At 36.3% G+C, this 13313-nt stretch overlaps 1 protein-coding gene across 6 annotated transcripts in view; it reads left to right on the top strand.

The window, feature by feature from the left end:
- The first annotated feature begins 516 nt into the window (after window positions 1–516).
- LOC101265676 (probable protein phosphatase 2C 51) overlaps window positions 517–13313 on the top strand; it is a 29701-nt gene continuing 16904 nt past the window's right edge. For 3 of the 6 annotated variants that reach the window (XR_003248266.2, XM_010328105.4, XM_019215705.3), the window contains exons 1-8: window positions 572–1019; window positions 5670–5913; window positions 6707–6812; window positions 6905–7046; window positions 7260–7524; window positions 7805–8172; window positions 11100–11151; window positions 12877–12940. Coding sequence is in view for 5 of the 6 variants with exons in the window: in XM_010328105.4 (XP_010326407.1) it covers window positions 737–1019; window positions 5670–5913; window positions 6707–6812; window positions 6905–7046; window positions 7260–7524; window positions 7805–8172; window positions 11100–11151; window positions 12877–12940 (1524 nt within the window). In the remaining variant the exon portion in view is untranslated. Of the gene's footprint in view, window positions 1020–5669; window positions 5914–6706; window positions 6813–6904; window positions 7047–7259; window positions 7525–7804; window positions 8173–11099; window positions 11152–12876; window positions 12941–13313 lie in introns of all 6 variants that reach the window. The other 3 variants (XM_010328106.4, XM_069289289.1, XM_004247282.4) reach the window with 3 other exon arrangements.

Genomic DNA, 13313 nt, shown 5'->3' with positions numbered 1-13313 from the left:
CATTTATAGCAATAATATTTTTTTTCACTTGATTATTTTTAATTTATTTATAATACAACTTTACTAATTATTACAAAAAAAATTTATTATTCACATGTAATACAAATTTTAATGATGAATAATACATTTATCACATATTTTAATACACTTATAATACAATGTGTCAAATTTTTACCAAATAAACATAATAAATAAGAGCATATTTGGATCAATTATAAAATAATAAAAATATATTACGTCAATTATTGACTAATAACATACTTGACCCAATTTCCAAAATTTAGTGGCATATATAAACCTTTTGGTGCATTATAAAAATATTTCAAAATGACCATATCAAACTTAAACAAGTTACATAACATATTTCACGTATACTTTTCTCTAATATATCATATCAAAACGATCTCTTAGTTTGTTAAGTTGCACTTAGTACAACAATTTTGGAATTTTTGCTCAATTTTTTTTGCCTTTTTGACTCTAAACTCTTAAAAATTAAGTTAATCACTTTAAATGGCTAGATTTTAAATAAATTAGTAAAACTAAAAATGGCTCCTAAGTGCAAATTCTACATACTTCTCCTCTAGATTACTCTTTTTCGGTTTGTTCCGACAGAAAAAACAGCAGTCCCTATAAAGCATGGTCTTTTCAAATTCACCGCCCAATTACTCTCAATTTCTACAGGATCTGCAATTTCAATTCCCAATGATCAGAGAATGATGACATACTGGAGAAGAGGATGAATTTATGCGAATTTCTAGGGTTTGTGTTAGGGTTTGTTCTTTGCGTGAGTAGATGTACTTACGGAGAATCATCGAAATGTTTGACGGTATATAAAGAAGGTGGTGCACCTGCCGTGTTTAAATCTCCTAAATGCCCTCGCTGGAAGCTACCAGAATATGGTTCTGAGCAATGGTCGAAATTGCCGAATGCTAGGTGCCAAACTGCCTTGCATCAAGGTCGCCGCAAGTCTCAAGAAGATCGAATTCTATGTGCTCTCGATATTCACATCCCTTTCCCCAGTAAGTTTTCTATTTCTACTGGTAGATTTTTTGTTTACTAATACTTCACATTACTTTATCTGTGAAACTATTATATGAATTGTTATTTTTTGATCAATCCAATTTTCAGTTTAATGGCATAGAAACTCACATTTTAAAATGTTACTACTTATTTCTGTCTTAGATTGTATCAGTTGAGCATATAAAGCAAAATTATGAATGACAGAAAAATTGGTGAAATAAAGAAAAAGGTATCAGGGGAAGTTTGTGTTAATTATCAAGAAAAGAAAGCCTCTTTTGTGTGTTTATCAAACTTCAAATAGATAGTTCAAATTGATGGTTCAAATTGATGGAACGACCCCATTGACAAAAAAAGAGAAATAATATGGGCAGGGTCGGAATGATGGCACGACCCTAATGAAAAAGAGAAATTATTTAGGAGGATTGGAATGATGGCACAACGCTACGCAAATCAGATTTGAGGAGTCACCGGAAAAGACGAGTGGAATTATGCAAATCAAATCTAAGTTATTGAAAAGACACATGATGTTATGCAACTCAGATATAAGAAAATAGTTCGAAAAAAAATTTACGGTACTACACAAATTCAATATGAAAAGTAGTCCGGGAGATGCACGGTGCTACGAAAATCAGATATGCAAAAAAAGGTAGTCACCGAAAAGATGGGACGGTGCTACAAAATTAAATATGAAAAAGTAGTCACCGGAATGAGTGGACGGTGCTACAAAATTAAATATGAAAAAAAAGTAATCACTGGAATGATGGTACAGTGCTACACAAATTTAATATGAAAAAGTAGTCACCGGAATGATGGGACGGTACTACAAAATTAAATATGAAAAAGTAGTCACTGGAATGATGGTACAGTGCTACACAGATTTAATATGAAAAAGTAGTCACCGGAATGATGGGACGGTGCTACAAAATTAAATATAAGAAAGTAGTCTCCGCAAATATACACGGTGACCCAACTTTTGACGACATTAGCAATCAAGATCCCAATTGTGATGACCAATTGGAAGAGAACATTGAATGTACCCATGTACTTGTAGGGAGCAATTTCAGATAAATAAATTGGTACTGATTGATTAGCAAATCTGACTCCAACTCCAAGAAGGATACGACCCAAGATGAGTATGCTAATGTGGACAACAACAACATTAAGAAGGGCACCAAGCAAGAAGAAGAGACCTCCAAGGAACATTGTCACTTTTCTGCCATGTTTCTTATTGACAAAAGAAGCGACAAAGGGAAGAAGAATTTGAGAACAAGATCCATAGAAGTAACTCTCCCTGAAATTTCAATGTCGTAACCAAAGATCAACCCTCCAATTGCTGCCATGATACAAGTGATTGCCACATAACTTGTCAACTTCCCTGGGTACTCTGAACCTCCTTCATCAGCAGCACTAAAGTTTCCACCAGCCATGATCAATATCAACATCAATGGAAAGATGTATCATGCTGTCGGAATCTGCCCACAGTAGCCTGAAAATTTTGATTTCGCCGGAATCTTGCCGTAAACGGCCCAAAAATCATCGGAACCCTAATTTCGGTGATCGAATCTAAAGAAAAATGGTCGGGTTCTTGTCGGAAGTACTGGACGACCTCAACATAAGAAAAATATTGAGAAAAAAAAAGATCGGAAAACCCCTCACGCGCCGGCGCGTGTACAGATCTCGCTGGAAAATTTTCGCCTCCGATCGGCGCGTGAGGGTACGTGGAGGGATACTTTCCGGTGGGTTAGGTTGGGGTTTGGTCGCCTGAGCCTCGTGACGGTGTTGTCTTTTGCACAACACCTTTAGAACGAAAGATGACGCAAATCAGTCCCACCGTTGCCACCGGAATTTGACACCGGTGACTTGAAGTTCTCAAGTGACCTAACTTTTGCTAACATAATCATTAGCCGGACAGGCGGCATGTATGAGTAACTGCCGCCCGCCGACAGCGGAAGCTCTTTGATTGTTTACCAAGATCGTAGAGGCTCTAATACCATGTAAGAAATATAGAAAAATAATATTATTGAATCGTTGTTGTATCTACATTATTACATGATATCCTATTTATAGACCATAGAACACAATCCTTTACCAAATAGGATACTATTTTGGTAGTCCTATTCCTATTTTAATAGGATCATATAAACCTATTCCTATTTTAATAGTATTGTATAAACTATTCCTATTCTAATAGGTTTGTATAAACCTATTCATATTCGAACACATACATTTGGATATCTAAAGCTTTTTTTAGTTACCAAAGATAGTGCCTATTTTGTGCACTCTATCTACATTAGATTGTGAGTCGCATTAATTTGGAAACCAAACTGCACTACCTTTCCACTTAGTGCTGAGAGTCTTGCAAAGTTTGTTTTTTCATTAGTTCATTATGATATTTAGGGTCCTAGTAGAGTTTGTTCAAACTTAGAATATTTTTGATCTGTTAGTTTCATTATTGATTGTTCAAGATGTACTTGGATTTTCAATGTGGAAGACTGTTCCAAGTTATTTTCTTTGTTCAAGAGTTTTTGTGTTGAAAGGCAAAACCAATTTGGTGTATCTTATTCATACTTTGTGTATAATAATGTCTTAGAATACTTATCCTCCGGTGTTAGTAGTTTACGACTCACCAAGGTATTATTCATCAGACATTTTATCCGCATACCCCTCAGTAGAAAGGGGTAGTAAAAAGGAAGAATAGATATTTCATTGAGACTGCTCATGCTCTTCTAATTGAATTCGATGTTCTACTACAATTTTGGAACGATGGAGTCCTCACATCTTGCTATTTAACTATTCAAATATCCTAATTTCCCATTAAGAATCAAATGCTTTATTCTGTATTGTTTTCTCAATCATCTCTATGCTTTCTTTCTCCTCGTTTCTTTAGGAACATGCCTTGTTCATTGCTTAGCCTCGGGAAAAGATCAATTAGCCCCAAGTGCTATCAAATGTTTTTTCCTTGGTTATTCTTGGTGTTCAAAATGGTTATTTTTGCTACTTGCACATTCTTCAGTACCTCAAGTCAACCAATGTCAAATATTTTGAGTTTCGGCCTTAATTTACATCTTCTTCCTATCATTATTATATTTTTGAGGTCTTACCTATTCAGACTTTTGAGGAATCTACGGTCACTTTTACATTTCTAGTCATAGTGCCATTCTTGACATTATTATCGTCATTCTCATCCAACTTTAGGACCAAATGATTCATGTCACGTGTCGGACCGTGCACCTACTGCGGATTTGTCTCCTCCTAGTCAATCGAATGCATTTCAATAATGTTTAAGATCCACTCGTAATACCAACCTCCATTATACCTTTTAAAGTTATTGTCGATCATCACCCAATTATGCGTTTATATCATTTTGTCCTCTATTTCATCCCTAAGCCCCAAAGACGTGAAGCACTTCCACATCCAAGATGCAAGCAGGCTATGATTGAATAGATGTTTGCTTCATATTGGAGTTTGGCATGAGTCACAGTGAAGTTGATTATTTTGTGTTTTATTGCATTCCACATTAAATTTGTGTATTTGTTAGGTGGCTTATGTTGATGATATTGTTATCACCGACAAAGCAACATCTCTTTCAACATTCTTAGACTAAGTACCTCAGTAGGTTGAAGTATTTTTTTTCGAATTAAGGTTACTCAGTCCAGATCAAGTAATTTTATTTCTCAAAGAAAGTATGCCTTAGACATTCTTGAAAAGTTTTGTGTCATGGGATGTAGACCCGTTGATGCCCATGTGGTTTTGAGTGCTAAACTCATGCCTGTACAAGGGAACCACTCAGTGATACCGGAAGATATAGACGGGTGGTTGGTAAGTTAAATTATCTCACTGTGACTAAATTTGACATTTCATTTCCTGTGAGTGCTGTGAGTCAGTTTATGGATTCTCTTTGTTATAGTCATAAAGATCTAGTGTTTGCATTTTCCGATATAATGTCAACTCCAGGTAAAAGACTACTCTTCGAGGATCAAGGCCATAAGCAGATCATCGGATATACAAATGTTGATTGGGCACCTTTTGATAGACGTTCTATATTCGGATATTGTGTTTTAGTTGGAGGTAATTTGGTGTCTTGGAAGAGTAAGAAACATAGTGTGGTTTCTCGATCTAGTGTTGAAGTAGAATTTCGAGCTATGACATCAGGGAACTTTGAGCTAGTTTGGAATAAACAGTTGCTCAGAGAACTAAAATTTGAGGGGAACTTGTGTGTGAGTATGATAACCAAGTGGTCCTTCCTATCACATCAAATCTGGTATTTTATGAGAGGACTAAGTACATTGAGATTGACTGTCATTTTGTCAGAGAAAAGATCTTCTCGGTGGTATTGTTACAAAATTTGTTAAGTCAATCGATTAATTTGCAAATATTTTCACTAAGTCTCCCATTGGTACTCTGGAATAAGTTTGTTACATGGACTTGCATGCACTAGCTGGGAGTGTTACCATACGAATAGGAATACGATTGTATATTCTGTCCTACGTGGAGAAAGATTGTAATGTAGTGTGTATAAATAGGGTACGGTGTAATAATGTGGAATACATAATTTAGTAATAATTTCCCGAGTCTTTATTTCTCAGACATATGTTCTTACTTCTCCTGATGGTTTACTATTTTCTCTAAAATTTTCTTATATTATGCAGGTAGTGATGGTATTACTGAGGTTACTGTTGGTGTTGTCGCAGTTTTTGATGGTCATAATGGCGATGAAGCAAGTGAAATGGCATCAAAGCTATTGCTACAGTATTTCACATTGCATACATTTTTTCTTCTTGATGCAACATTTTCAGCTCTTTCAAGGAAACTGATTGGGCTTTTGCCAAATGAAATAGGACATAGTACTCTGCGTGACCTGAATTGGGAGCTGGATGAGTTGAACGTTGGGAGGTGTCTTCTACATACCTACACTCTGTGCTTTTTCGTCGTCCTCTTGAACGCATATATATATTTTTACTAAAATAACTCTTATCAATTTATGAGACATTGAAACATGGGAAAGTAGTTTGTAAGGTGATATGTCTCCCTTTTTCATGGTAACACACAAAAACCAACAAACATACTTTTAAGAAATTCTATGGATTGCCCCACTTCTCCGCTATTCTAAAGAAAACTCACTAAACAAGTAAACAAAAACATAGAAAAAAGTAGGGCACCTTTGTTGATTATATCCAAGGCTTGACAAAAGATGAGCAGAAGTTCCTGATTCCTTTTATGGAGTTTCTTAATGGCTGCTGCAGCATTGCTAGTTTAATTCTGCATACAGGAACATGGCAGTGAGAGTAGATGATCCTTGCTTAGATTCTCAATATTACTGTGTCAAAGGGGAATAATTTTATTTATTATATACAATAACAACATACCCGTGTAATCCTCTGGGAGGGTAGAGTGGATGTAAACCTTACCCCTACCTTGGGAGGTAGAGTGGTGGTTTCTGATAGACCCTTAGCTCAAAAAAAACCCTCAAAGCAGGTAGAATAATCGTACTTTATTATATGTGTAAGTTTAAGTCTAAACTCGAATGATCCTTTAAATTGATATTTTAATCTATAGTCTACTTTTTGATTTTATTTGCTATTATAGGGTTTCATCATCTGTATTTACTAATCCAATGGCATCTCGTATTGTCCAAACGAATTTCATGATGTACTTATATAAGGAAAGCTGTAATTTTTTCTCGTAGGCTCAAGCTTACTGTTTCATCAATCATTGATCGATCTTTTCATTTGGAATTATTGAGGGAAGCATTGCTAAGGGCAATTGATGATATTGACTCTACATTTTCAAGGGTAATCTCATAAGTTGTATCTTTTTTGTTAGGTCAATCAGAGTCAAATCTTTATTATTATTTGTCTTACTTTAAACTTGTCTGATTTTGAAGGATGCTTCTAGACATAATTTTGGTTCTGGCTCTACCGCCACAGTTATTCTTATGGCAGAAAATCAAATTTTAGTTGCCAATATTGGAGATTCAAAGGCATTTTTATGCTCTGAAGAATTTAAATCTCAAGAAGAGACTAAAGGTTAGAAAAGTCCTTCTTTTGGGCTCTATGTTTAGTAATAATCTTCATGCTCTATACTCATATGTTATATATAATGTCGTATTTTAGATAATGTATGAGTTGCTCAGTGAGCAATGGAGTGCCTCTAAATTTAGATCAAGGCCATTGTGGTGGGCTCTTTCAGTGTGTGGACTGTTAGCGGAGATAGTTATCTTAATCCTCTTTTGCTTGCAGCTAATTTATTGAGGTTGTATAGGCAAACAAGAGGCTTTGGAATTTTCGAACCTGTGAAGAACTTCCGAAGCTTCAAGTTGGCAGCTCCTGACCAGTGGCCTTTTCTGATTGCTAAGGAACTGACTAGAGACCACCATCCAGATAGGGATGATGAGAGGTCTCGAGTGGAGACTGCAGGAGGACATGTTTCTAAGTGGGGTGGCGTAGCTAGGGTTAATGGTCAATTGGCTGTTTCTAGAGCAATAGGTGATGTTTATTTTAAAAGGTAAGTTAACATTTTGCAGGAAGATCTTTGTAAATACATTCTCACCATTGCTTATCTGCAGATTTGTGTTGGACTTGGATGCATGCATAATTTTTTGTTCATCTTAATTGGTGAAGTTGGATGCATTCTTTGATTGATCTGTGTATTTAACTGTTGAACTCGAAGACATGCACTGATACATCCACTGTATTTTTCCTGTACAGTGCTAGTAAACTAAGAAATTTCAAGAGACTTATTTTAACTTGAGATATGACTAATCAATTTCTTGATGTTTTATCAGTTATGGTGTTATATCTGCTCCTGAAGTCACTGATTGGCAACCTTTGACAGACAACGACTGCTATTTGGTGGCAGCATCTGATGGCGTTTTTGAAAAGCTTAGCTCACAGGATATTTGTGACATATTATGGAATTTACACGCTGATTTCGCTGTGCAATCAAAACTCGCTTATTCATGTTCATACTCCTTAGCTGACTGCATAGTGAATGCTGCTTTTGAAAAGGGTAGTATGGATAACATGGCAGCTGTTATCCTTCCAGTTAGATTGAATGATTTAATGCAGGCAGTTGTGAAGAAACCCCATGCAGGAATGAAAAATTTCGATTGGTTATCTTCAGGAGATAGTAATTATATTTCTCAACATTCAGGTAAATATGAGTGCTCTCCATCTTCTTACTCGTGAGACCACATGGAATAATTAAAACAGTTTGTAGCAAAATCTAAATTTGTTTAATAGAATCTTTATTTAAAAATTAATCAATATAAAATTCAAATAAATGAAGAATTAAATCTCGTATCCAAACAATTAGAAAAAAATATTAATTTACATTATATTGTGGAAACTGCTTATGTGATAAAATACAATCCAAAAGCTAGTGATTGTGATAGTTGGTGACAGTGGGTCAGTGATGATATTTCATAATTGTGGTTAGTGGATTGGCAGTAGTAATTGTGTCATGGTAGCTGATGGCAGTTGTGATGGTGGACAATGGTGACAACTGTGGGATGATGGCTATTGGTGATGATTTACAATAGAGGTTGTTGATATTGGTGGTTGTGTGGTGGATGTTGTTGTTAACAACTTGTTAGCGATGGTGGTGGCCGATGGTCGAGGTGGTGACTGGTGGCGAAGATGTTAGTCGTGGTGTTGTGTAACAATATCTCCAAATACGAGTTAATTTGGGTAAGAGCAGTTTAATTCCCATTAAGGCAGTCTCACATATTTGAGAATTGGCAAATATTTTGGGATGCAAAGTGGAGAATCTGCCAACAACTTATCTAGGCATGCCATTGGAAAATAAGCACCAAGCAGTAGAGATACAGGATGGTATAATGGAGAAAACAGAGAAAAAGTTAGCTAGATGGGAAACCCAATATTTTTCTTTTCGGTGTAGACTCACTTTGATTAAATCTGTGCTAGACTCTCTTCCCGCATATGTGATTCACTTTTTTCTATTACCCTCCAAGATTGTCAAAAAACTGGACAAACTAAGGAGGACTTTTCCTATGGGAAGTATGTAAAGAAGGAAGTGGCTACAAGTTGGTGAGTGGGGAACATATTATTGAACAAGAAGAGGGGTGATTTGGGAATCATAAACTTAAGTATACATAATAATTGTCTAATGATGAAATGGCTATGGAGATACAATGGTGAGGAACATGCTCTATGGAAGGAGGTTAATAAGGCAAAATTCGGTGAAACGAATCCTTGGTGGACAAAAATTGTTTCAGCACCTTAGGGGTTGGAGTTTGGAGAGAGCTATAAGGAATCTTTGGCCTCTGATGAAAGAAATCTGAGACTAAAGGTTGGAGCTGGGAATGAGATCCAATTCTGGAAAGAAGCTTGGACTGATCGAATCCCTCTCATGGATTTTTTTCCCAGATGTGTTCACTTAGTGCAACAATCCTGAAGCAAAAGTGAATTGAATGTTGGTAACCCCAGGGGTGGGATCTGTCTTTTAAGAGGCTTATGAATGATTGGGAAGAACACAGGGTGACATCTCTTCTGGAAACTAACGACTTTTTAGGGCATCACAACTGACTCAGACAATTATCTGGGAGCATAGCAAGGATGGATGTTATACAGTTTAAAGTGCATACAAAAAGAAGATGACTGACCAAGTTGGGAGATTTCAGTTCCCATGTAGTTGTATCTGGAAAAGTCTTTCTCCTACCAAGGTGAAATGTTTCACATGGCTGGTGGTATTGAGAGCTTGTCTTACACAAGAAGTGCTACAGAAGAAAGGAATGCAGCTGGTGTCAAGGTGTTTTCTCGGTAACAAAACAGAGGAATTTGTTCCTACATTGCAACTTCACTACTCCACTGCGGACACTTCTTCTCAACCTCCACAATACTAGGTGGATCATGCCTGAACATACAACTGATTTTCTAAGCCGCTGGATCAGAAAGGGAGAAGTAAAAGAGGATAGAGATGATGGACGCTTTGAAAACAGATCCAATTCCAATCAGAAAGTTAAATGGAAATGCATTGTATCTGTATAACTCGTATAAAGGATATGGATTAACTTGACTTGTTAGGAACTTTGCAACTTTTTGGAGGTTGCCAGCATACCCTTGATGCTGGGGAATACAGTTTACCAATTTTTTTTAAAAAACAACAATATTTCCAAAGAATATCTTTTATTTGACAAAGTGACATTCTGCCTCAATGTGCTTAGTCCTCTGATGGAATACCAGACTTGATGAAATATGAAGGGAAACTTGATTATCACACACAAGTTCCATCTGACTAACTTCTCCAAATTTTAATTCTCTGAGGTTGATCCAAATTAGCTCACTTGTTCCCATAGTCATTGCTCGATGTTCTACTTCTGCACTAGATCGAGCAACAACACTATATTTTTTGTGTTTCCAAGATACCAAAATTACCATAGTCATTGCTCGATGTTCTACTTCTGCACTAGATCGAGCAACAACACTATATTTTTTGTGTTTCCAAGATACCAAAATTACCATTTACTGAAACATAGTATGCAGCGTGGTGATCTATTACTGAATAAACAATATTTGCCAAAAATATGATCTAAAGTGTCCGAGTCCACAACAACGGTCCAAGAGTACTAGATTGTGAAACACAAGCAAAAGAATGACCAACAAATAAAGTATCATTCTGAGCAACAAAGGCTACTTATGGAAATGTTTGCTTACTTGCTCTATAATAAAGGAACTCATTATATTCCCCTTTAGATAAAGAAAACCCTTATTACTTGTGTGTCAGTTTGAGCAACTGTGCATTTTTGGGTGGTTGACCATGCAGAGTATAAGATACTTTACGTGTGTGGCCAAGTCTACAACAATAACTTTACTTGGGTCGAGAGTTTCCATTGTCTGATATGCGAGAACAAAGGAATCTACTACTTGTGATGAGATTACTATGTGACTGGGTGCTGCAACAAGATGAAGCAATTGAGAAAATTCTTCATCAACTATAGAACAGTTGGACAGGCCAAAATCTGGTCATGTACTGAATCAAGGTCATTAGAAAGTCTAACAAGTTTTAGAGAACTAGAAACATCTTTTGACGTTGTTTTTGTTGTTTTTCAACACTTGCAGTAACTGGTATCAGCTTATCGAATTCCTGCACGACTGCCTGTACTTGTCCCAAGTAAGTAGAGTATCCAATTCCTAATCATTTAAGTTTGTCATTCGAGATATCACATCATAAAACGAGATTTGTTATGATTGTATCTAGTGTGAACCTTTTTCCAAATTGAATAATATGTCTGGAATGGATGAAAAAGGTGATCTCCACAGGAGACAACATAGTTGAGCTTCAACCTTCTTCAACTGTACATGGGCTTTTTCATCGCCTTTGTGATTAAGTAATCTTGAATACCTTGACCTTTGCACTGCAACTTAACCGAAGATTGTAAGCAATAGCTTCAGGGGAGCCTCAGTACAGGATTTCCAGAAAAATAAGATTTTGGAATTTGTGAAATTGGTGGGAAAGCTGCTAGTGGTATTGAAGGTGGTTAGAATCGAGATAGGTCAGGTCAGATTCTCACAATGAACATAGCAGGAAAATTCTGGTCGCAACACTATTGGGACTCACTGAAAAACTCATTGGGAAAGTGAAAGTGGTCGGAATTATAAAAAATGGTATGGATGGGTACGGAAACACAAGACGAATTCACGCGCCGGGCCATTATATGGGAAATATGGAAGATGAATCTTTTCCCCAGAATCGGAACAACTTGTTCTTCTGAAGCGGATTCAATGCCAAAAAATGGCTTGTCCCTATCATGAAGTATTCCTTTTTCCTGAGGAGCTGCTCCAACATCGCACTACAACAAAAAAAATGCTCTTCAGAAGATTGTCCCTCTGTTTGGTGCATGAAAGTGTGTGAGGAATAGTATTCCAGTGGGGCTGGCTGGGATTTTGTTGCCGGAGCCTGAGTAACCCAAAGATAGTGTTGGTTTTCACACAACACTTACCCAGAAGAGGAATGCTTCAAATAAGATCTGAACAGTCACTGGGAAGGACGCTCAACAACTAAATTAATATATTATTATAAACACTATCTAACAACTGTGATTGTACAATGGAGGTTAATGGTGGTACCGTGGTGGTAATAGATAAATTAGCAATAGAAATTCCCATTCACAAGAATCATTTTCTCTACACTTCAATGATTTTAAATCTATGTAAAAGATCTGAGTAGATCAGACAAAAAATTCATTTAATGAACTGAGATTTGGATGATTCAAATTCAAAACTCCATAAGTGAAAAAAATGAGACCTAAGAGTGTGTGAAACAATGGATAACATGTAAAAGAGAGCTCAAATGTGGCACTATTTTTAAAAGGGGGATTTATGCATTGGATTATATTTTCAAAATTTAGTCATGGAGTTGATAATTTCCTGACTTTGGTGCTTCTTGTTCCTGCATATTCATTATATCAGTTTCTCAAGGATCATACTCGTTTTATTTCCCTTTATTTAATAGAGAAACCCCACCATTGATTTAGCTTAGAGTGTTAACTTCATCTTTTGGAGTAAAGATGAAATTACTTCTCAACATTGTTTTGTGGTTTTCTTCCTCTAAATTTGTAGGTTGAGCTGCAAAATTTAGTTAGCTGAATTGAGTTTGTATATGGTGAATCATCCATTATTGTATTCTTGACTTGATTATAGATTTCCTTGGTGCACAATTCTGAAAAGACATTCATATTGTAGATCTCTAATAAAATAAAATAATAATGATATAATAATATTGTAAATCTCTATTTTTTTATGCGTTTATCTCAAGGTAGCCTTTTACTCACAATTACGATCCTTCATATCTTTATTTCATAGTGTGATTGTCTTGGACTTGGCTCATCTTATTTAGGACTATTGCAGTGTTTAGCGAGGAGGATGATCATCCACTTGATTCCAATTTTGGCAGATTATTGGTAAGACTGCTAGCAGCTGGGTTGATGTTTCCTATTTGCTACTGGATCCTCTTGATTTTGGGGCTGGGAGCTGAGGATACTTTCTTGTAATTGATGCATTTACTTCTCCTATATGATGTAGTATTACAAATTGCTTGTTGGGTGTCTGGCTGGACATTTCGCGACAGTTTGCTAGTTCAGCTATCAATAGTCCAACTTAATGCTGTGCCTGAGAGGCATAGTGCAGTATTTTTCGTCAATGGGGTGAAAGAGCAGGGGAAGGAATGGGTTGGAGGGATCTTCTGCGAACATAGGGGCATTTTCATTTCAAGAACTATAGCGAATTAAACAAATCCATGGATCAAAAAAAGATTTGTTAGACAGCTCATATGTA

Source organism: Solanum lycopersicum, chromosome 9 (genome assembly GCF_036512215.1).
Source record: "Solanum lycopersicum chromosome 9, SLM_r2.1".
In the NCBI taxonomy this organism is placed as follows: domain Eukaryota; kingdom Viridiplantae; phylum Streptophyta; class Magnoliopsida; order Solanales; family Solanaceae; genus Solanum; species Solanum lycopersicum.
Note: the sequence above shows the minus strand (reverse complement) of the source record. Positions and strands in the feature narration are given on the sequence as shown.